Raw genomic sequence first — 25,354 nt, 5'->3', positions numbered from 1 at the left:
ACCTCTCCTCAACAATGAGGACAGTCCACACCTCTCCTCTACACTGCACACAGTCCACACCTCTCCTCTACACTGCGCACAGTCCACACCTCTCCTCTACACTGCACACAGTCCACACCTCTCCTCTACACTGCACACAGTCCACACCTCTCCTCTACAGTGCACACAGTGCACACCTCTCCTCTACAATGAGGACAGTCCACACCTCTCCTCTACACTGAACACAGTCCACACCTCTCCTCTACACTGCACACAGTGCACACCTCTCCTCTACACTGCACACAGTCCACACCTCTCCTCTACACTGTACACAGTCCACACCTCTCCTCTACACTGCACACAGTCCCACCTCTCCTCTACACTGAACACAGTCCACACCTCTCCTCTGCACTGCACACAGTCCACACCTCTCCTCTACACTGCACACAGTCCACACCTCTCCTCTACAGTGCACACAGTCCACACCTCTCCTCTACACTGCACACAGTCCACACCTCTCCTCAACAATGAGGACAGTCCACACCTCTCCTCTACACTGTACACAGTTCACAACTCTCCTCAACACTGCACACAGTCCACACCTCTCCTCTACACTGAAGACAGTCCACACCTCTCCTCTACACTGCACACAGTCCACACCTCTCCTCTACACTGCACACAGTACACACCTCTCCTCTACACTTCACACAGTCCACACCTCTCCTCTACACTGCACACAGTCCCCACCTCTCCTCTACACTGCACACAGTCCACACCTCTCCTCTACACTGCGCACAGTCCACACCTCTCCTCTACACTGCGCACAGTCCACACCTCTCCTCTACATTGAGGACAGTCCACACCTCTCCTCTACACTGCGCACAGTCCACACCTCTCCTCTACACTGCGCACAGTCCACACCTCTCCTCTACACTGCGCACAGTCCACACCTCTCCTCTAAACTGCACACAGTCCACACCTCTCCTCTACACTGCACACAGTCCACACCTCTCCTCTACAGTGCACACAGTCCACACCTCTCCTCTACACTGCACACAGTCCACACCTCTCCTCTACACTGAGGACAGTCCAAACCACTCCTCTACACTGAGGACAGTCCACACCTCTCCTCTACACTGCACACAGTCCCCACCTCTCCTCTACACTGCACACAGTCCACACCTCTCCTCTACACTGCGCACAGTCCACACCTCTCCTCTACACTGCACACAGTCCACACCTCTCCTCTACACTGAGGACAGTCCACACCTCTACTCTACACTGCACACAGTCCCCACCTCTCCTCTACACTGCACACAGTCCACACCTCTCCTCTACACTGCACACAGTCCACACCTCTCCTCTACACTGCGCACAGTCCACACCTCTCCTCTACACTGTGCACAGTCCACACCTCTCCTCTACACTGCACACAGTCCACACCTCTCCTCTACACTGCACACAGTCCACACCTCTCCTCTACACTGCACACAGTCCATACCTCTCCTCTACACTGAGGACAGTCCACACCTCTCCTCTACACTGCACACAGTCCACACCTCTCCACTACACTGCACACAGTCCACACCTCTCCTCTACACTGTACACAGTCCACACCTCTCCTCTACACTGCACACAGTCCACACCTCTCCTCTACACTGCGCACAGTCCACACCTCTCCTCTACACTGCGCACAGTCCACACCTCTCCTCTACACTGAGGACAGTCCACACCTCTCCTCTACACTGCGCATAGTCCACACCTCTCCTCTACACTGCGCACAGTCCACACCTCTCCTCTACACTGCGCACAGTCCACACCTCTCCTCTACAGTGAGGACATTCCACACCTCTCCTCTACACTGCACACAGTCCACACCTCTCCTCTACACTGCACACAGTCCACACCTCTCCTCAACACTGCACACAGTCCACACCTCTCCTCTACACTGCACACAGTCCACACCTCTCCTCTACACTGCACACAGTCCACACCTCTCCTCTAGACCCGTCAACATTTCCAACGTTAATGCACTTCTTGAAGACCTTCACAGGTCTTCTTACGTCTGTAGTCTTTGGTTTAAAAATCTCCTGTCATTACTCCTTCGTGCTTTCCTAATATCTTCTGCATGCTCTGTTTTTTGAAAAAGCGTGCAGCTCAGGTCTGTTTTGAAGAAATTCGTTTGGTAATGTATGTCAATATCAGATCATGTTTATTTTTCTTTTGCCTTGTTTTCGTTTTTCTTTGCTCCTTTTTGTGATTAATCTCTCGCCCTTGCACTTGCTTGGCAAGAAATCTTTCCTATAAACCTCACCTGAAGCCCATTGTTTCTTTTTTTTTAAAGGAAACAATACTACTACAATAGTAAACACACTTTAGTAAAATCACTTACGGCTATCTCTAACATTAAAATTCATCTTCCTTCTCACGTGGTCCCCTCTATGCTGGGTTAGCTATGTTGGGTTAGACCACCCTTGCCTCCGTGCTGGTGTGGGTGTCCTGTGGAGGCTTGCGCACTCTTGTTCTTAGGCTTGTCCTGGCCCCTTTGCAGTTATGTAGTGCTCTCCCCAGCTTCTCCTACTCCTGTACAACAAGCAGGTGCCTGACTCCCTATAGATTCCTGTGTTCTACATGTAATAGACAGTTTTGTTTTATAAGATAGATCTTTTTGATAGGTTTAGTTCAATTACCTTCAGCAAATTTGGGCCATTTTTTCCTTCACCAATTATTTGTAATGCTGCCAGTTTTTCTGCCACTTGGAAAGCTAGCTGGCCTCGGCTCTACATCGTTCTACACTGAACCCTTGGGACATGGTTCTGTTTCCGCTGCTTCTAATTACTGGAGAGAATGACGGTCTGCCTTGCCGATCTGGCTGTGGTGTGGCTCCACAGGCACCCTGGCTCCCCTGCTCCACTTGCCTGGTTTCCACCTTCCCTACTCTCAGGAGCTTCTTTAGAAGCGCGATGCTTCCTCTGTCTTGGGTTCATACGTACGGACGGTAGAAAATATGCGCCACTCTCACTTAAGCTTACTTTGAGATGCACACAGCTTAAATTGGATGAAATGGCATTTTTCCCTATGTTGAGTCTAGAAATTGGCAGTGGTGTCTGCATGGCTATGCTTGGGTGTCTGTAAGATCATAGTCCCAATTGTATGTCACCCCCTGGGGTCACTTCCTGCAGTTGGGGTCACTTCCTGTAGCACGGGGTCACTTCCTGCAGCTGGGTTCTTGCCTCCTTCCATGCCCATTGTCTGGCTGCACAGCCACTCTCCAGCAAGACAGCAGTGTGCCTTCTGTTAAGAGAAGTGGTAGAGAGGAAGACCATTCTTCACGGGAGAGCAGGTGGAGAGGGAGGCCCGTCCCCATGGGAAAGGGTGGAGAGGGCAGCCCGGCTGCATCTCACATGGACCCAGAGTGGTCGGTGGTTGGTGTGTAGTTCCCTTTCCAGCCTGGCCATTGCTGGGCAGCATCCAGTGTCTCACTTAAGTCCAGCACAGCGAAGGCCGCTCACTGCCCTCAGCTTCCTGTCTGTACCCTCCTCCCACACTCTCTTGTTTACATTTTCTCAGAGGAACATCGTCCTGCGTCTGCTGAGTATTTATTCTCTTCCAAGGCGAGCCCCCAGTGTGTCTCTTTCTCTCCTGCACCTACTGTGAGCCAGTCTGGGAGGCAGCGTTGGGCTCATTTGTATGTCTCTGGTGCCTAGGTGCGTTCTTTAAAACCTCCGGAGCACTGTCGACATGTGGGGATCGGACTGTGTGTGACACTGTGGTGATCAGTGTGTGTGGACAGTGTTCTGTGTGACACTGTGGTGATCAGCGTGTGTGGACAGTGTTCTGTGTGACACTGTGGTGATCAGCGTGTGTGGACAGTGTTCTGTGTGACACTGTGGTGATCAGTGTGTGTGGACAGTGGTCTGTGTGACACTGTGGTGATCAGCGTGTGTGGACAGTGTTCTGTGTGACACTGTGGTGATCAGCGTGTGTGGACAGTGTTCTGTGTGACACTGTGGTGATCAGTGTGTGTGGACAGTGGTCTGTGTGACACTGTGGTGATCAGCGTGTGTGGACAGTGTTCTGTGTGACACTGTGGTGATCAGTGTCTGTGGACAGTGTTCTGTGTGACACTGTGATGATCAGTGTGTGTGGACAGTGTTCTGTGTGACACTGTGATGATCAGTGTGTGTGGACAGTGTTCTGTGTGACACTGGTGATCAGCGTGTGTGGACAGTGTTCTGTGTGACACTGTGGTGATCAGTGTGTGTGGACAGTGTTCTGTGTGACACTGTGGTGATCAGTGTGTGTGGACAGTGTTCTGTGTGACACTGTGGTGATCAGTGTGTGTGGACAGTGTTCTGTGTGACACTGTGGTGATCAGCGTGTGTGGACAGTGGTCTGTGTGACACTGTGCTCATCAGCGTGTGTGGACAGTGTTCTGTGTGACACTGTGGTGATCAGTGTGTGTGGACAGTGTTCTGTGTGACACTGTGGTGATCAGTGTGTGTGGACAGTGTTCTGTGTGACACTGTGCTCATCAGTGTGTGTGGACAGTGTTCTGTGTGACACTGTGGTGATCAGCGTGTGTGGACAGTGTTCTGGGTGACACTGTGGTGATCAGTGTGTGTGGACAGTGTTCTGTGTGACACTGTGGTGATCAGCGTGTGTGGACAGTGTTCTGTGTGACACTGTGGTGATCAGCGTGTGTGGACAGTGTTCTGTGTGACACTGTGGTGATCAGTGTGTGTGGACAGTGGTCTGTGTGACACTGTGGTGATCAGCGTGTGTGGACAGTGTTCTGTGTGACACTGTGGTGATCAGCGTGTGTGGACAGTGTTCTGTGTGACACTGTGGTGATCAGTGTGTGTGGACAGTGGTCTGTGTGACACTGTGATGATCAGCGTGTGTGGACAGTGTTCTGTGTGACACTGTGGTGATCAGTGTCTGTGGACAGTGTTCTGTGTGACACTGTGATGATCAGTGTGTGTGGACAGTGTTCTGTGTGACACTGTGATGATCAGTGTGTGTGGCCAGTGTTCTGTGTGACACTGGTGATCAGCGTGTGTGGACAGTGTTCTGTGTGACACTGTGGTGATCAGTGTGTGTGGACAGTGTTCTGTGTGACACTGTGGTGATCAGTGTGTGTGGACAGTGTTCTGTGTGACACTGTGGTGATCAGTGTGTGTGGACAGTGTTCTGTGTGACACTGTGGTGATCAGTGTGTGTGGACAGTGGTCTGTGTGACACTGTGCTCATCAGCGTGTGTGGACAGTGTTCTGTGTGACACTGTGGTGATCAGTGTGTGTGGACAGTGTTCTGTGTGACACTGTGGTGATCAGTGTGTGTGGACAGTGTTCTGTGTGACACTGTGCTCATCAGTGTGTGTGGACAGTGTTCTGTGTGACACTGTGGTGATCAGCGTGTGTGGACAGTGTTCTGGGTGACACTGTGGTGATCAGTGTGTGTGGACAGTGTTCTGTGTGACACTGTGGTGATCAGCGTGTGTGGACAGTGTTCTGTGTGACACTGTGGTGATCAGCGTGTGTGGACAGTGTTCTGTGTGACACTGTGCTGATCAGCGTGTGTGGACAGTGTTCTGTGTGACACTGTGGTGATCAGCGTGTGTGGACAGTGTTCTGTGTGACACTGTGCTCATCAGTGTGTGTGGACAGTGTTCTGTGTGACACTGTGCTGATCAGTGTGTGTGGACAGTGTTCTGTGTGACACTGTGCTCATCAGTGTGTGTGGACAGTGTTCTGTGTGACACTGTGGTGATCTGTGTGTGTGGACAGTGTTCTGTGTGACACTGTGATGATCAGTGTGTGTGCACAGTGTTCTGTGTGACACTGTGGTGATCAGTGTGTGTGGACAGTGTTCTGTGTGACACTGTGGTGATCAGTGTGTGTGGACAGTGTTCTGTGTGACACTGTGGTGATCTGTGTGTGTGGACAGTGTTCTGTGTGACACTGTGGTGATCTGTGTGTGTGGACAGTGTTCTGTGTGACACTGTGATGATCAGTGTGTGTGCACAGTGTTCTGTGTGACACTGTGGTGATCAGTGTGTGTGGACAGTGTTCTGTGTGACACTGTGCTCATCAGCGTGTGTGGACAGTGTTCTGTGTGACACTGTGGTGATCAGTGTGTGTGGACAGTGTTCTGTGTGACACTGTGGTGATCAGTGTGTGTGGACAGTGTTCTGTGTGACACTGTGCTCATCAGTGTGTGTGGACAGTGTTCTGTGTGACACTGTGGTGATCAGCGTGTGTGGACAGTGTTCTGGGTGACACTGTGGTGATCAGTGTGTGTGGACAGTGTTCTGTGTGACACTGTGGTGATCAGCGTGTGTGGACAGTGTTCTGTGTGACACTGTGGTGATCAGCGTGTGTGGACAGTGTTCTGTGTGACACTGTGCTGATCAGTGTGTGTGGACAGTGTTCTGTGTGACACTGTGGTGATCAGCGTGTGTGGACAGTGTTCTGTGTGACACTGTGCTGATCAGTGTGTGTGGACAGTGTTCTGTGTGACACTGTGCTCATCAGTGTGTGTGGACAGTGTTCTGTGTGACACTGTGGTGATCTGTGTGTGTGGACAGTGTTCTGTGTGACACTGTGGTGATCAGTGTGTGTGGACAGTGTTCTGTGTGACACTGTGGTGATCAGTGTGTGTGGACAGTGGTCTGTGTGACACTGTGGTGATCAGTGTGTGTGGACAGTGTTCTGTGTGACACTGTGGTGATCAGCGTGTGTGGACAGTGTTCTGTGTGACACTGTGCTCATCAGCGTGTGTGGACAGTGTTCTGTGTGACACTGTGATGATCAGTGTGTGTGGACAGTGTTCTGTGTGACACTGTGGTGATCAGTGTGTGTGGACAGTGTTCTGTGTGACACTGTGGTGATCAGCGTGTGTGGACAGTGTTCTGTGTGACACTGTGGTGATCAGCGTGTGTGGACAGTGTTCTGTGTGACACTGTGCTGATCAGCGTGTGTGTACTGTGTTCTGTGTGACACTGTGGTGATCAGTGTGTGTGGACAGTGTTCTGTGTGACACTGTGGTGATCATCGTGTGTGGACAGTGTTCTGTGTGACACTGTGGTGATCAGCGTGTGTGGACAGTGTTCTGTGTGACACTGTGCTCATCAGCGTGTGTGGACAGTGTTCTGTGTGACACTGTGCTCATCAGCGTGTGTGGACAGTGTTCTGTGTGACACTGTGGTGATCAGCGTGTGTGGACAGTGTTCTGTGTGACACTGTGGTGATCAGCGTGTGTGGACAGTGTTCTGTGTGACACTGTGCTGATCAGCGTGTGTGGACAGTGTTCTGTGTGACACTGTGGTGATCAGCGTGTGTGGACAGTGTTCTGTGTGACACTGTGGTGATCAGCGTGTGTGGACAGTGTTCTGTGTGACACTGTGGTGATCAGCGTGTGTGGACAGTGTTCTGTGTGACACTGTGGTGATCAGCGTGTGTGGACAGTGTTCTGTGTGACACTGTGGTGATCAGTGTGTGTGGACAGTGTTCTGTGTGACACTGTGGTGATCAGTGTGTGTGGACAGTGTTCTGTGTGACACTGTGGTGATCAGCGTGTGTGGACAGTGTTCTGTGTGACACTGTGGTGATCAGCGTGTGTGGACAGTGTTCTGTGTGACACTGTGGTGATCAGCGTGTGTGGACAGTGTTCTGTGTGACACTGTGGTGATCAGTGTGTGTGGACAGTGTTCTGTGTGACACTGTGGTGATCAGTGTGTGTGGACAGTGTTCTGTGTGACACTGTGCTGATCAGTGTGTGTGGACAGTGTTCTGTGTGACACTGTGCTGATCAGCGTGTGTGGACAGTGTTCTGTGTGACACTGTGGTGATCTGTGTGTGTGGACAGTGTTCTGTGTGACACTGTGGTGATCAGCGTGTGTGGACAGTGTTCTGTGTGACACTGTGGTGATCTGTGTGTGTGGACAGTGTTCTGTGTGACACTGTGGTGATCAGTGTGTGTGGACAGTGTTCTGTGTGACACTGTGGTGATCAGTGTGTGTGGACAGTGGTCTGTGTGACACTGTGGTGATCAGTGTGTGTGGACAGTGTTCTGTGTGACACTGTGGTGATCTGTGTGTGTGGACAGTGTTCTGTGTGACACTGTGCTCATCAGTGTGTGTGGACAGTGTTCTGTGTGACACTGTGGTGATCTGTGTGTGTGGACAGTGTTCTGTGTGACACTGTGGTGATCAGTGTGTGTGGACAGTGTTCTGTGTGACACTGTGGTGATCAGCGTGTGTGGACAGTGGTCTGTGTGACACTGTGGTGATCAGTGTGTGTGGACAGTGTTCTGTGTGACACTGTGCTCATCAGTGTGTGTGGACAGTGTTCTGTGTGACACTGTGGTGATCTGTGTGTGTGGACAGTGTTCTGTGTGACACTGTGGTGATCAGTGTGTGTGGACAGTGTTCTGTGTGACACTGTGGTGATCAGCGTGTGTGGACAGTGGTCTGTGTGACACTGTGGTGATCAGTGTGTGTGGACAGTGGTCTGTGTGACACTGTGGTGATCAGTGTGTGTGGACAGTGTTCTGTGTGACACTGTGGTGATCAGCGTGTGTGGACAGTGTTCTGTGTGACACTGTGGTGATCAGCGTGTGTGGACATTGTTCTGTGTGACACTGTGGTGATCAGCGTGTGTGGACAGTGTTCTGTGTGACACTGTGGTGATCTGTGTGTGTGGACAGTGTTCTGTGTGACACTGTGGTGATCAGTGTGTGTGGACAGTGGTCTGTGTGACACTGTGGTGATCAGTGTGTGTGGACAGTGGTCTGTGTGACACTGTGGTGATCAGTGTGTGTGGACAGTGTTCTGTGTGACACTGTGGTGATCAGTGTGTGTGGACAGTGTTCTGTGTGACACTGCTGATCAGTGTGTGTGGACAGTGTTCTGTGTGAAACTGTGGTGATCAGCGTGTGTGGACAGTGTTCTGTGTGACACTGTGGTGATCAGTGTGTGTGGACAGTGTTCTGTGTGACACTGTGGTGATCAGCGTGTGTGGACAGTGTTCTGTGTGACACTGTGGTGATCAGCGTGTGTGGACAGTGTTCTGTGTGACACTGTGGTGATCAGCGTGTGTGGACAGTGTTCTGTGTGACACTGTGGTGATCAGCGTGTGTGGACAGTGTTCTGTGTGACACTGTGCTGATCAGTGTGTGTGGACAGTGTTCTGTGTGACACTGTGGTGATCTGTGTGTGTGGACAGTGTTCTGTGTGACACTGTGGTGATCTGTGTGTGTGGACAGTGTTCTGTGTGACACTGTGGTGATCAGTGTGTGTGGACAGTGTTCTGTGTGACACTGTGGTGATCAGTGTGTGTGGACAGTGTTCTGTGTGACACTGTGGTGATCAGCGTGTGTGGACAGTGTTCTGTGTGACACTGTGCTGATCAGCGTGTGTGGACAGTGTTCTGTGTGACACTGTGATGATCAGCGTGTGTGGACAGTGTTCTGTGTGACACTGTGGTGATCAGCGTGTGTGGACAGTGTTCTGTGTGACACTGTGGTGATCAGCGTGTGTGGACAGTGTTCTGTGTGACACTGTGGTGATCAGTGTGTGTGGACAGTGTTCTGTGTGACACTGTGGTGATCAGCGTGTGTGGACAGTGTTCTGTGTGACACTGTGGTGATCAGCGTGTGTGGACAGTGTTCTGTGTGACACTGTGGTGATCAGCGTGTGTGGACAGTGTTCTGTGTGACACTGTGCTGATCAGTGTGTGTGGACAGTGTTCTGTGTGACACTGTGGTGATCAGCGTGTGTGGACAGTGTTCTGTGTGACACTGTGCTGATCAGCGTGTGTGGACAGTGTTCTGTGTGACACTGTGGTGATCAGCGTGTGTGGACAGTGTTCTGGGTGACACTGTGGTGATCAGCGTGTGTGGACAGTGTTCTGTGTGACACTGTGGTGATCTGTGTGTGTGGACAGTGTTCTGTGTGACACTGTGGTGATCAGCGTGTGTGGACAGTGTTCTGTGTGACACTGTGGTGATCAGCGTGTGTGGACAGTGTTCTGTGTGACACTGTGGTGATCAGCGTGTGTGGACAGTGTTCTGTGTGACACTGTGGTGATCAGTGTGTGTGGACAGTGTTCTGTGTGACACTGTGGTGATCAGCGTGTGTGGACAGTGTTCTGTGTGACACTGTGGTGATCAGTGTGTGTGGACAGTGTTCTGTGTGACACTGTGGTGATCAGCGTGTGTGGACAGTGTTCTGTGTGACACTGTGGTGATCAGTGTGTGTGGACAGTGTTCTGTGTGACATTGTGCTCATCAGTGTGTGTGGACAGTGTTCTGTGTGACACTGTGGTGATCAGTGTGTGTGGACAGTGTTCTGTGTGACACTGTGCTCATCAGTGTGTGTGGACAGTGTTCTGTGTGACACTGTGGTGATCTGTGTGTGTGGACAGTGTTCTGTGTGACACTGTGGTGATCAGTGTGTGTGGACAGTGTTCTGTGTGACACTGTGGCGATCAGCGTGTGTGGACAGTGTTCTGTGTGACACTGTGGTGATCTGTGTGTGTGGACAGTGTTCTGTGTGACACTGTGGTGATCAGTGTGTGTGGACAGTGTTCTGTGTGACACTGTGGTGATCAGTGTGTGTGGACAGTGTTCTGTGTGACACTGTGGTGATCAGCGTGTGTGGACAGTGTTCTGTGTGACACTGTGGCGATCAGCGTGTGTGGACAGTGTTCTGTGTGACACTGTGGCGATCAGCGTGTGTGGACAGTGTTCTGTGTGACACTGTGGTGATCTGTGTGTGTGGACAGTGTTCTGTGTGACACTGTGGTGATCAGTGTGTGTGGACAGTGTTCTGTGTGACACTGTGGTGATCTGTGTGTGTGGACAGTGTTCTGTGTGACACTGTGGTGATCAGTGTGTGTGGACAGTGTTCTGTGTGACACTGTGGTGATCAGTGTGTGTGGACAGTGTTCTGTGTGACACTGTGGTGATCAGCGTGTGTGGACAGTGTTCTGTGTGACACTGTGGTGATCTGTGTGTGTGGACAGTGTTCTGTGTGACACTGTGGTGATCAGTGTGTGTGGACAGTGTTCTGTGTGACACTGTGGTGATCAGTGTGTGTGGACAGTGTTCTGTGTGACACTGTGGTGATCAGCGTGTGTGGACAGTGTTCTGTGTGACACTGTGGCGATCAGCGTGTGTGGACAGTGTTCTGTGTGACACTGTGGCGATCAGCGTGTGTGGACAGTGTTCTGTGTGACACTGTGGTGATCTGTGTGTGTGGACAGTGTTCTGTGTGACACTGTGGTGATCAGTGTGTGTGGACAGTGTTCTGTGTGACACTGTGGTGATCAGTGTGTGTGGACAGTGTTCTGTGTGACACTGTGGTGATCAGTGTGTGTGGACAGTTTTCTGTGTGACACTGTAGTGATCAGTGTGTGTGGACAGTGTTCTGTGTGACACTGTGGTGATCAGCGTGTGGACAGTTGTTATATATGACAGTGTTATGATCAGTGTGTGTGCAGAGGTAACTGCTAGAACTTTCCAGAAGGAAGAGCCAGGTCTTTTTATAAAAGATATCAAAAGCATTCGTTTTATCTCCAGTGATGGGAACAAGAGGGTGTTGTTTTTTTCTTTTGTGTGTCTGCGTACTGCTTGCAGTTATTTCTCATGTCTTTCATTTAACCTTTTTAGTAAGGGACTGCAAATCAGAAAAATGAAGGGACGAAGGGTTACCATTGCATTGTGACACCCACTAAACACTGTGTTGGAAATGAACTTGAGAACTTGAGGGAGCAGTGTGGCAGGGTGTGGAGGGAAAGAGCATGGGAAACAATGAGGGAGAAGGTAACCGTGTTCAAAAAGACATTTACCTTACTTATATAACTAATCCCTCTGTACAATAAATTAGAATTTAAAAGCGTGGCTTAGATTCTGATCCTGTTGAGGCAGATTGGCTTCTCAGATCAGTTTCTGTGAGTCTGATGTGAGAACCCAGGCCTGTCACTGTTTATGACTCCGAGGCCTGCAACAGTGGTGGAGCAGCTCGCCCGTGTGAGGTAGACGCAGACAGGTGGGCTTGCTGTTGGGGTCCTCCCGACGGGAACACTGATGTCGGGTGTGGTGAGACATTTCCTCTTCCTCACAGCTTCCCCAAAGACTGCGCAGACTCAAAAGAGCCCAGGAGCCTTTTCCTGCAACGTGGCGCATGGTCATTTGTGTCCAGGTAAACGTTCCATCTTTGTTGTGGTGATACGTTTGCCATGGGAGAACAGCTGCATCTCTGCATGAGAATTTCACGTAGCCTTTAGCTTCTGATGCCCGCTCCTCAGGAAGCCAGGCTTGGAATGGGCAGTCCAAGGCTGGCCAGGGCGGGAACTTAGGGAGCCCTCATCTCAGCCAGCAGGCACAGTGGCTGCATCTGTGATTCCAGAAAGGAAAAGGAGCTGGCGAGATGCCTGGGACACGGCGGTATGGGGGCATGGCAAGGCCCTGCCCGCTGCTGCGTGTGTGCGTGGGAACCTGGACGAGGGCTTTAGAGGCTTGTCGGCCACCCCTGCCCCCCCTTCCCGCCCCCCCGCCCTGGTCCTATACATGCCCAAGCCCCAGGCCCCACCGAGGAAAGGGGGAGGGGCCAGCAGGGCAGTGGTCCTCTGCTGATGGCCAGGCTTGCAGTATTTCGAGGTGAGACCGTTTCACGGGTTAATGCTCTCTGGTGCCTTCCAGGTGAGCCCTTGAACAGCAAATTCTGCCCATCGATGGATGGCCCCTGTGGCGATCAGGAAGAGAGTTGGAGGGTGTCCGCCAGGGGTGCCAGCGCCTTCTCCTCCAGGCTGGCGGTGGACGGCATCCAGTCACCACCACCACCTCCCTCCCCCAGCCAGTCACGTCCTCGGGAACCGGAGGAGGAAAGAAGCTGCCAGAGAGACTTCACGGGGGAACTGGCCAGCCCAGACCAAGCACGGGCCGCCAGTGCGTTGGAGAAGATGGCCGAGAAGCACAGTGTGTCTCTTGCCTTGTCGACAGAAGTCCACCTTCTCGTGCATTCCAGGGCCAGTTCCTCCACAAAAAGAAAAAGGTCAGTGGCGGACCTGAGTTCACCTCCAAAAGAAAAGCTGAAGAGGAGGAGGAGCCATGGCGGAAGACCTGCCCCACTGTCCCCGATCAGAATGGGGCCCAGCCCGCCGCCGGCAGCTCAGCCTGCCTCACTCTCCCCTGACTGCGTCACAGCATCCTTCGAGGACTACTTCTCACCCACCAATCTCAAGGAGAGGAGACCAGACCCTCATGCTCCATCTCAGCTGCTGGCACCCCCCTCCCCCTTCAGCAGTCAGAGTCTTTCTAAGAGAGAGAGAAGAACCATTTTAGAAATGTCTGATTTTTCCTGCATGAGAGAAAAATCCAGACCAGTCAATATGAGCGATTTCATGGCAAAACCTGACTCTCATTTTCATAAGCCTGCAGTGGATAGAGGGAGCCCCACCTGGAGCTGGATGGCTTCAGAGGAGCCAGCAGCAGCAGTTGCAGACAGCCCAGGCCACAGTGGGCAGGCTGGCCCTCTGCTGGGCGGAGGCCCCCACCCAGAGGTGAGCAGCCAGCCTCTTGGCGTGGACCCCCCTCCTCCACCAGGACCCCCTGGCAGCCTAGGGCCCGGACAGAGCTCCAGCAAGGACGCCAGGGAATTGATGGCCACAAAAGGCACCCAGGAAGAAGGCGCCCTTTGCAAAGGATCGGAGGCCCGAGGTGATGGCAGGCCTGGCTTTGGAGAAGATTTGAATGCAAAGAAGGACCCAGAAGACAAGGAAAATCTGTCCAGTGGCTGCAATGAAAGTATGTGAATCTGTCTTTTTCAAATACCGTTACTAAGCCCGCATGTGATAGTGCAGCCATAGTGGGAGTTGATCACAGCTTGGGCATCATTTCAATGATTTTTCCTCTGTGACCTTCCTTTATATGAAGGAATCCATGTTTTGATATCTTCCAATGAACAATCCTTTAGGGATAGATGGAATTTCTAGGTTGAGCTAGAGGTGGGTACATTGTCCAGCCTTTTCCTTGCTGTGGGTCAGACTGAAAGGACCTGCGTGGAGAGCTGAACAGAGCCTCCCTGCCTCTGTGCAGAGGAAGCCCCTGACAGTGAGGCTGTTTACAGTAGAAACAGAGCTGTGTTCTTCTTGGCTCAGGTCTCAGCCTCCAGCCTAGCCAGGATTACAGATGTGAGCCACAGGCTCATTTTGCAGACCTATGATTTAGATAGGTCAAATCCTGTCTAATGGCAAGCTCAAAAGTGGCTTGTCTGTTGGAAAACTTCACAGTGAGCTGTATAACTGTGTGACTGCCCACAAAGAAGCCCTTGGGTTTTAACACTCTTCTTGAACACAGACCTTCATGTGCTCAAGTCGTGGTTGAAACATGAGTGAGGCTGAGTTGTAGTCTTGGTTTCTCAGCCCCTCAGCTGGCGTAATTTCTGTTGGCAAGTCACCACGTAGGTTGTGTGACTTCTCCCAAGGCACAGCACCCTAAAATTATCTCACAAAAAGACGTAAAGTAGTATTTTACGGACGATATCTGCTATCTATATCTTATACCAAATCCCGTAGGGAAGTATATTTTATATTATACTACGATTAATACATATGTGTATCTGAACTTACTGTAAACCTGTTTAAAGTTAACAGCGCAGTCAGGGTAAAGCCATGCAGCTGTGGGAACTGTCCTGCTTCTTCAGAATATTGTTGTGAAAGCCTACAAAGAGTCCATTTTTAACGGGTGTATCTTTTATAATTTTTATGGTTTGACATATTAGTGTGGCGTACGTTGGAACAAACTTGGTGCTTAGCATTGTTGTACACAGGCATCCTTTCCTGCCTAAGGCCAAGCCCAGGGCTTCCACATCAGTGTGAAGCAGGGGAGGCCAAAAGCACAGCCATTGAGGGCACAGTCAGTGAGCGTACAGTACTGTGAGCACAGTCGCTGAACACAGTCACTGAGGCACCATCACTGAGGCACAGTCACTGGGGGCACAGTCACTGAGGCACAGTCACTGGGGGCACAGTCACTGGGGCACAGTCACTGAGGGCACAGTCACTGAGGCACAGTCACTGGGGGCACAGTCACTGAGGGTACAGTCACTGGGGGCACAGTCACTGAGGGTACAGTCACTGGGGGCACAGTCACTGAGGCACAGTCACTGAGGGCATAGTCACTGGGGGCACAGTCACTGATGCACAGTCACTGAGGGTACAGTCACTGGGGGCACAGTCACTGAGGCACAGTCACTGGGGGCACAGTCACTGAGGCACAGTCACTGGGGGCACAGTCACTGAGGGTACAGTCACTGAGGCACAGTCACTGAGGGCACAGTCACTGGGGCACAGTCACTGAAGCACAGTCACTGGGGGCACAGTCACTGAGGCACAGTCACTGGGGCACAGTCACTGAGGGCACAGTCACTGGGGCACAGTCACTGGGGCACAGTCACTGAGGGCACAGTCACTGAGGGCAGTCACTGAGGGCACAGTCACTGAGGCACAGTCACTGAGGGCACAGTCACTGAGGGCACAGTCACTGGGGGCACAGTCACTGGGGGCACAGTCACTGGGGGCACAGTCACTGGGGGTACAGTCACTGAGGCACAGTCACTGGGGGCACAGTCACTGAGGCACAGTCACTGGGGGCACAGTCACTGGGGGCACAGTCACTGGGGGCACAGTCACTGGGGGCACAGTCACTGAGGGCACAGTCACTGGGGGCACAGTCACTGGGGGTACAGTCACTGAGGCACAGTCACTGGGGGCACAGTCACTGGGGGTACAGTCACTAAGGCACAGTCACTGGGGGCACAGTCACTGGGGGCACAGTCACTGGGGGCACAGTCACTGAGGCACAATCACTGAGGGTACAGTCACTGAGGGCACAGTCACTGGGGGCACAGTCACTGAGGCACCGTCACTGAGGCACAGTCACTGGGGGTACAGTCACTGAGGCACAGTCACTGGGGGCACAGTCACTGGGGGCACAGTCACTGAGGGCACAGTCACTGAGGGCACAGTCACTGGGGGTACAGTCACTGAGGCACAGTCACTGGGGGCACAGTCACTGAGGGCACAGTCACTGGGGGTACAGTCACTGAGGCACAGTCACTGGGGGCACAGTCACTGGGGGCACAGTCACTGAGGCACCGTCACTGAGGCACCGTCACTGAGGGTACAGTCACTGAGGGCACAGTCACTGGGGGCACAGTCACTGGGGGCACCGTCACTGAGGCACAGTCACTGGGGGTACAGTCACTGAGGCACAGTCACTGAGGGCACAGTCACTGGGGGTACAGTCACTGAGGCACAGTCACTGGGGGCACAGTCACTGGGGGCACAGTCACTGAGGGCACAGTCACTGGGGGCACAGTCACTGGGGGCACAGTCACTGGGGGCACAGTCACTGGGGCACAGTCACTGAGGCACAGTCACTGGGGGCACAGTCACTGAGGCACCGTCACTGAGGCACAATCACTGAGGGTACAGTCACTGAGGGCACAGTCACTGGGGGCACAGTCACTGAGGCACCGTCACTGAGGCACAGTCACTGGGGGTACAGTCACTGAGGCACAGTCACTGGGGGTACAGTCACTGAGGCACAGTCACTGGGGGCACAGCCACTGGGGGCACAGTCACTGAGGGCACAGTCACTAGGGGCACAGTCACTGAGGGCACAGTCACTGAGGGCACAGTCACTGGGGGTACAGTCACTGAGGCACAGTCACTGGGGGCACAGTCACTGAGGGCACAGTCACTGGGGGTACAGTCACTGAGGCACAGTCACTGGGGGCACAGTCACTGGGGGCACAGTCACTGAGGGTACAGTCACTGAGGGCACAGTCACTGAGGCACCGTCACTGAGGCACAGTCACTGGGGCTACAGTCACTGAGGCACAGTCACTGGGGGCACAGCCACTGGGGGTACAGTCACTGAGGCACAGTCACTGGGGGCACAGCCACTGGGGGCACAGTCACTGGGGGTACAGTCACTGAGGCACAGTCACTGGGGGCACAGTCACTGGGGGCACAGTCACTGGGGGCATAGTCACTGAGGCACAATCACTGAGGGTACAGTCACTGAGGGCACCGTCACTGAGGCACCGTCACTGAGGCACAGTCACTGGGGGTACAGTCACTGGGGGTACAGTCACTGAGGGCACAGTCACTGGGGGCACAGTCACTGAGGGCACAGTCACTGAGGGCACAGTCACTGGGGGTACAGTCACTGAGGCACAGTCACTGGGGGCACAGTCACTGGGGGTACAGTCACTGAGGCACAGTCACTGGGGGCACAGTCACTGAGGGCACAGTCACTGAGGGCACAGTCACTGGGGGTACAGTCACTGAGGCACAGTCACTGGGGGCACAGTCACTGGGGGCACAGTCACTGGGGGCATAGTCACTGAGGCACAATCACTGAGGGTACAGTCACTGAGGGCACCGTCACTGAGGCACCGTCACTGAGGCACAGTCACTGGGGGTACAGTCACTGAGGGCACAGTCACTGGGGGCACAGTCACTGAGGGCACAGTCACTGAGGGCACAGTCACTGGGGGTACAGTCACTGAGGCACAGTCACTGCGGGCACAGCCACTGGGGGCACAGTCACTGAGGGCACAGTCACTGGGGGCACAGTCACTGAGGGCACAGTCACTGAGGGCACAGTCACTGGGGGTACAGTCACTGAGGCACAGTCACTGGGGGCACAGTCACTGAGGGCACAGTCACTGGGGGTACAGTCACTGAGGCACAGTCACTGGGGGCACAGTCACTGGGGGCACCGTCACTGAGGCACCGTCACTGAGGCACAGTCACTGAGGGTACAGTCACTGAGGGCACAGTCACTGGGGGCACAGTCACTGAGGCACCGTCACTGAGGCACAGTCACTGGGGGTATAGTCACTGAGGCACAGTCACTGGGGGCACAGTCACTGAGGGCACAGTCACTGGGGGTACAGTCACTGAGGCACAGTCACTGGGGGCACAGTCACTGAGGGCACAGTCACTGAGGGCACAGTCACTGGGGGCACAGTCACTGGGGCACAGTCACTGAGGCACAGTCACTGGGGGCACAGTCACTGAGGGCACAGTCACTGGGGGCACAGTCACTGAGGCACAGTCACTGGGGGCACAGTCACTGAGGCACCGTCACTGAGGCACAATCACTGAGGGTACAGTCACTGAGGGCACAGTCACTGGGGGCACAGTCACTGGGGGTACAGTCACTGGGGCACAGTCACTGGGGGCACAGCCACTGGGGGTACAGTCACTGAGGCACAGTCACTGGGGGCACAGCCACCTGGGGCACAGTCACTGAGGGCACAGTCACTGGGGGCACAGTCACTGAGGGCACAGTCACTGGGGGTACAGTCACTGAGGCACAGTCACTGGGGGCACAGTCACTGGGGGCACAGTCACTGGGGGTACAGTCACTGAGGCACAGTCACTGGGGGCACAGTCACTGGGGGCACAGTCACTGAGGGCACAGTCACTGGGGGCACAGTCACTGAGGCACAGTCACTGGGGGCACAGTCACTGAGGGCACAGTCACTGAGGGCACAGTCACTGAGGCACAGTCACTGAGGGCACAGTCACTGGGGGCACAGTCACTGGGGGCACAGTCACTGAGGCACCGTCACTGAGGCACCGTCACTGAGGCACAGTCACTGAGGCACAGTCACTGGGGGTACAGTCACTGGGGGCACAGTCACTGAGGCACATTCACTGAGGGCACAGTCACTGAGGCACAGTCACTGAGGGCACAGTCACTGGGGGCACAGTCACTGGGGGCACAGTCACTGGGGGCACAGTCACTGAAGGCTTCCTGGGACCAGAAGGAGACTGAGAGATCATGTGATTGATGGTGTGGCTTAGTCATCTCCCCAGGGTTCAAAGAGGGCCTGTGTGACTCAGTTGACTCAGATGAGCTTGTCACAGAGCGGGCTGCTTGACGCCCGTCAACCCCAGAGAAACTTGGGATCTGAGGGCAAGAAAAGACATCTTTTATGCCAGCACCGTTGAGGCATGTGGCTGCCAGGTAGCCAGGATGAGGCATAGCAGCTCCTTGGCACCTCCACCCGTAAATGTGAGCTCGTTGCCCATCAGGACTGGAGCAGAGAACGAGTGCACTGCTAGACTTTCCCAGATCTTTCATGTGGAAATAAAATTTCTTTAATTTCTGTTTCTACTCCATTGTACTTGTCTAAGACCATGTAGAGTGAAAGCTGCAGTAACCAGTTATGAAGAGAGTCAGTAATAGACAGGTAAAAATAAATAAGGGAAAGATGTACATTCGTGTTTTAAAATAATCTCCCAAATCACTAATGCGTTTACATTTTATTCTCTAATTTTATAACATGCACAAGTACGTTCCCCTTGTTACAGAGAATAAAGCATTCCGTCCCCCTTTTTGTGCCTCATGTACCTCCTTGCTTTAGTTCTTCAGGTTTGTTTTGTTTTTATTGTCAGGGCAATCTATAGAGGGGTTAGTTACATTCGTCGGGCAGGGTGCATTTTGCTGATACCCCTTCTCATGGTTTTGTTCCTGTTTCCCACCACTCCTCCCAATCGTCTTGTTTTCTCCCTTAGCTCTTCCGTTATTATCAAGAGTGAGTTGTGCAGTTGATGGGTCTCTGGCAGGCTGCTGCTTGCCTATGGAGAGGTGGGGAGGGAGATGGTCAGGCGCGCCCCCCCCCCCCCCCCCCGCTCCCAGGGGTGGGGCAAGGTTTTGATTTGTTCTCCAGGGTGACAAGAAGACCCTGAGATTCTGAGAAACAAACTTTGATTTGTGTTCACTGTAACGTTGGATACTTTAAAGAATAAACTGTGGTTTAGAGTGTTTGCTAAAGGCAATCAGTGTCCAGAGTGACAAATGTAAACATGTTCAATAGAAAGTTTCAACATACATATAATTATATTATTCTGTTGCCTTAAATTTGCCCCTTTTTATCCTTGCTTTCAGATATATTTACATATTGGTATCTGTAAGCCTTTATTTCTCAAGTATTGTATATATCAAGGATGAGTGAAATTTTCTGTAATGTGTCAGAGCGTAAATATTTACAACTTATAGGCAACTTGAGGAACTTAGGAAAGTACTTGTCTGGATATGTAGGTCTCCTCAGGTACTTAGATAGATAAACAGTAAGAAAGGTACTTTCACAAAAACTTTCATTGATGAAAGTACAGTTTGTGGTGATATCAGCTACAAATAGAAAGAACGCAGGGGGAGGGGGCACGCAGAAGAAGAGCTCTGCACTTCCTTGGGACTCAGATAACCCAGTGTCCCTCCACCAAATTGATTTCCTGTTCACAAAGGCTGAGGCCTAGCTCCAGGCTGTCACGCAGATGGGCGCAGGCACGGATCCCTACCCACGAGCAGATGACTGTATCCAGCATGGTGGGAAGGTATTTACAGGACTGCATTTGATTCTTCTCCCTGCGTGGCTTTCTCCTGCCCTTGTATTCCAGATGAGTCACTTGAAATGGGGTGCTGGGTGCATAGAGAAAGTTCTCGAAACGAGAGACTTCCTTTTGCTGTCAGATCTGTAAAACATCAAGAATGGGTGTCCCAAGCTCAAGAAAAACGGCCGTAACAAATTTGCGTGGAGTTGGAGTCGTTGCTTCTTGTTTTAACTTTTCTCTTCACATGTTATTTTTATTTTTGAGACAAGATCTTACTGTGTATTCCGGGCAGCCCTCTCACTGTCGTTCTCTAGGTATTAAATGGTGTCCCTCCTGCCCTCACAGTCACACTGCCACCACCCTCTGGCCTCCAGAGGTCAGTCTGAACCGTCCAGCAAAGCCGAGCTAGTGCGCCCTGTGAGGCAATGGTTCCCGTGGGCCGCCCCCAGAGGACGGAGGTGACATTGGCCTCTCACCACCCACCCTCATCCACTGCTCCAACACACGTTTTCCTCTGTAGTGTGAGGTTTGCCTGCCGCCTTGTGCGCGCGTGTGTTCATGTAACAGCGTGGCGTGTCCGCTGCTGGTTCCTCAAGGTGGCAGTGATAGTGAGCTGAGCCTCCCCCAGACCTTGATGAAGGCAAGTTCTAAACTCACGGACGTTTGTAACTCGTGTGTAGGAAACAACAGCCCGCCACAACACACGAACGGCTGCAGGCACAGCCTGTCCCTTTGCTGGGTGTCCCTGTGTGATCGGAAGGTCTCCCTAGAAGGTAGACGGTGCTCTCAAAGCCGTTTTCTGCGAGCTTCCTGTCAGTCATAGGCTGCACATGCCCTGGCCCTTATGTCACAGGGCCACTGTAGGTAGCATGCCGAGAGATGCTAGCTGTAGACTTTTGCACCTTACTCGTGATGTGCCTGGGGCACTCACATCAGTCATTCTTCTTGAGCCATGAATGCAGCCAAGGACAAACTTTGTGATAGCCATTATGCTGGTTATCAGCTGGTAAAACAACAACTCCATTTGGGACATTTTGACAGCTTGCCAGGCACTGGTACTGGGGTGAAGGCCTGGTGCCAGCCTGGCAGTGCAGCCTGTTTCCCGCTGGGGCAGCTGAGTGCTCCCGGGAAAAGCGTGGCACGAGGTGAACTCACACGTGGCTTTACTCCCCTAGCTTGTGCTGAAGTATCCTGTATGTTGAGTCATAGGCGTGGAGTCCGCCTTGCCAGGGCCGAGTCGTTCGTGGGTTTGTTAGTGATTGTGGATACAGCCCTAGGCTGTCGTGAGAGAGAGAGCCTGGCTGCAGGCGCCCACCACTGGACCGCACTTCCAGCATCAAGACATACACCACCGTAAAACTGCATTAACAGTGCTTCGTATGCGATAGGAGAGTCACGGTTCAGTGACCGCCGGGTAAAGTACCACACCGACAGGAGGGGGCACAGCCCCGGCCTCCGAGCGTGGCCTGGCATTGCTCAGCCTCGCCAAGGTCCTCAGTCCCAGCCGTCATCCCCAGAATGCCTCGCATAACGTCTAGTCACGGGCCAGTCACAGGCGAGCTGGCATGTTTAGCCCGAAGGAGGTGCGAGTTCACACTGGCAAGCCTAGAACTCTCCAGCTTCTGTAACCCGCAGTGTACTCGGAGCTCTTCCCCACGGGCCAGCGGCCCTGCCTTGGCAAGCAGCCTCAGCAGCTCACCACGGGGGAGTGGGCAGGGTGGAGGCCTGGCCACAGAGTGAAGGCAGTCGGTGACTTAGCTGATGGCGTGACTTGTTCCTTCACTGGCTACTTGTCATGCACTCCACGCAGGCGCCCGGGCTGACCTGGTGGGCGGAGAGTGAATGGGCCTGTGGCCCTCCCCTCGAGGTGGGCCACCCGTGGAAAGGTGTCCACCAGTCACTAGGTCGGAGAACTCTCACAGGAAGCGTTGCACCAGGTTAAAGTGGATTTATGTGCGCAACTGAGGCTTTAAAGGAAACACGTTGACATGATCTAGATTTTATCTAGATTGCAATTAGGGTTGTTCCTTTTTTTTTTTTCTTTTTCCAGTCCTGAGCCTTGAACTCAGGGCCTGGGCACTGTCCTTGAACACCTTTTGCTCAAAGCTAGCACTCTGCCATCGGAACCACAGCACCATTTCCAGCTTTTTCTGCGTATGTGGTACCCAGGAAGTCAACCCCGGGGTTTATGCATGCGAGGTGAGCACTCTACCACTAGGTTATGCTCCCAGCCCTGGGTTTTGTTTTTGTGAATGTGTTCTTTTTCGTTGTTAAATTGTTCAATATTGTTTCACTTAGGTAGAACCCTTTTTTGGTATACTTTTATTTTGGTATACTTTTGCTTTCAATAAACATATAATTAATAGTAATTACATTCTAACTATTTTGATCTAAAGTAGATCGTAATGATGGCAAGCAAGTTCTTTCCATAGGGGCCAGGAGTTCTGAGAATTCAAGAGTGAGTACTGTTTACTCCAATCTTCCTGCCTGCCATCAGACCTTGCTCTAGTCCACTGCCTGGATTTAGCTCCTTGAGGGTGACCCTGGCTGGTCCCTTGCCTGGGCTGGCATGGGGGAGGGGAGGGGAGGCCTCTAAGACAGCGGGGGGGGGGGGAGGCTCAACTTGTAACTGAATCTCCACATGGATCCAGTTTTCAGCTTAGAAGTGAAGAATGTTGGCAAATGGCTCAGAGTCTGATCTTTAGATATTTGATGTTTGCACATGTAAAATAGCAGTCAGCCAACTCAAAGCAAATTTTACAGGCATTATTGTAATTATATTGGATCTCTAGTGTCTTATCATCTAATGAAACTATGTTTCACCTAAGGAGAGTCATTGTTTGTATGTCCTTATGGTTAGCTGTGGCTTTATGAAGAAATTTAGTGAGCAACAAAATTAAAATTATGTATCATTTGTGAATTGGAAGTTGAAACTGAACACTTCTTCCTAGAGGAACTAACCGCAAAGCTGAGACTACTTTTTGCCTGTAATAATTGCCTCCTCTGACAACCTGAGTTTTGTCACTATTTTCAAATATGTTCATTATTTTTAAAATGTAAGAGGTGAATTTGAATAGTCTGAGCATCGATTTTCTTGAGATATCAAATATACAAATGTGCTACTATACACCTTGTAACCAAATGAGAAAGTAGATCTTACAGAAGACAGTATTTAAAGGCTCTATGGTTTCCTGTTACCATTATACATAAAAGTAACTGAATTTTTGTTTTGCTTAAGTTTCACAAGTATCTAGGCCATGTAAGTTCCAACTAACCACCAGTCCACTTGTATTTTCAGATGTTAAAATTGGACCAGAAAGGCATGGTCTTCCAGACAGCCCCTGCACAGCCCTTCAAGACTGCGTCAGACCTGAGGAACCAAAGGGAAGTGCGACAGGTAAAAAGGTCAGTGTGGAAAATATTATGTGAAGCCTTCAAATTCTAATCTGGGAGAATGAAACATAAGCTCATTTGTACAATCTGTTTTTTAAGAATGACTGTGAGGGGCCCGGAGTTTGGCCTAGCAGTAGAATGCTTGCCTAGCATGCATGAAGACCTGAGTTCAATTCCTCATACATAGAAAATGCCAGAAGAGGTGCCGTGGCTCACGTGGTAGAGCTCTACCCCTGCAGAAGCCCAAGGACAGTGCTCAGGCCCTGAGTTCAGTCCCCAGGACTGGCATGTTGGTAGAGTGTCACATAAGCCTGGCAGTACTGGTCTCATCTAGGACAGAGCTGGCCCTAGCACTTTGCCGGCATGCCCTGCCTGGTAGGACTTTGGCAGCCTCTCCCCAGCCAGGGGGTTGGCCAGGCCAGCATTTGACGACTCTATGAGCTCAACCAAGGCTGGCCAGATGGGAGTAAGAATCCAGACATCGTTCATTTGTGAATTAATCAAGACTGCTGTAAAACCCACATTTTATTTATTTATTTATTTATTTTTTGCTAGTCCTGGGGCTTGAACTTAGGGCCTGAGCACTGTCCTTGGGCTTTTCCCCCAAGGCTAGCACTCTACCACTTGAGTCACAGCACTATTCTAGCTTTTTCTATGTATGTGGTGCTGAGGAATCAAACCTGGGTCTTTATACATGCTAGGCAAGTACCCTACCACTAGGCCAAACTCCCAGCCCAAAACCCACATTTTCTATGAGGACCAGGGCATGTGATTAACCTGAACCCAGATGACTGGAGAACAGGGGATGGGTGTGGGGCTTACCTAGAGACACACAGCCTGCAGCTCGATCTCCATCACACACACATACACATACACTCACACATGTACATAAACACGTGCATGTACACACACGCACACATATACACACATTCACACACACATACACCAGGATGATAACAAAAACTACCAGTTACAAGGGATCTGTCTTCTAGGTTGAGTGTTTTATAAGTGCAGATTTTGGTAATGATTTACAGAGAAGGATGACCATGGCTTACCCTTTTGCAAGTACATATTTCATAATATGCAATGGTAGATCTTACCGATAACATCTTAGAGCAGAGGCAATAATACTTTATGAATGTGGCTTCCCAACTTGCGGTAAATCTAGGCCTTTGGCTGTGTGCCTTGGACAGTGTACTTGGCTGGAAGAGTCTTCCTCCTGTGGGTTGCTTTGATTTTAATTTAACTTTCAACTTGAAATTGCAGTGACTCATCCAAATGGCAGGTGATATTTTTTTTTCCTTGAGAATTCAGCCGGAACGTTTGGTTATATGATTTAGGGGAATGACCGCTGTAAGTGTCACATTGTTCTCCCCCTGCAAACCCTGGGACGGGGCCTGTTCCATGGGTGGGCCTTTTGTGGGCCCTTACTTGGCAAAGGGCTTGCCAAGACCAGAGGCGCCGGTGGTGTCCAGCCTGGGCAGAATCCAGCCTGGAAGTACCTGGATCCACCTCTCTTGTAAATTAAACCTATGTTGGCAGTGTGAGTGTGATCACCAACAGAC

At 51.9% G+C, this 25,354-nt stretch overlaps 1 protein-coding gene across 1 annotated transcript in view; it reads left to right on the top strand.

Annotated features, from left to right (window-relative positions):
* Positions 1–25,354, top strand: part of Mcph1 (microcephalin 1) — a 153,775-nt gene that overhangs the window by 19,471 nt on the left and 108,950 nt on the right. The window contains exons 7-9 of the mRNA XM_090353739.1: positions 12,107–12,184; positions 12,685–13,788; positions 23,695–23,801. Coding sequence (XP_090209865.1) covers positions 12,107–12,184; positions 12,685–13,788; positions 23,695–23,801 — 1,289 coding nt within the window. The remainder of the gene's footprint in view (positions 1–12,106; positions 12,185–12,684; positions 13,789–23,694; positions 23,802–25,354) is intronic.

The sequence above is a fragment of the Megascapheus bottae genome, chromosome 20 (genome assembly GCF_031878675.1).
Source record: "Megascapheus bottae isolate mThoBot1 chromosome 20, mThoBot2.hap1, whole genome shotgun sequence".
Lineage (NCBI taxonomy): Eukaryota > Metazoa > Chordata > Mammalia > Rodentia > Geomyidae > Megascapheus > Megascapheus bottae.
The sequence above is the reverse complement of the archived record's forward strand: the minus strand, read 5'-3'. Positions and strand labels throughout refer to the sequence as shown.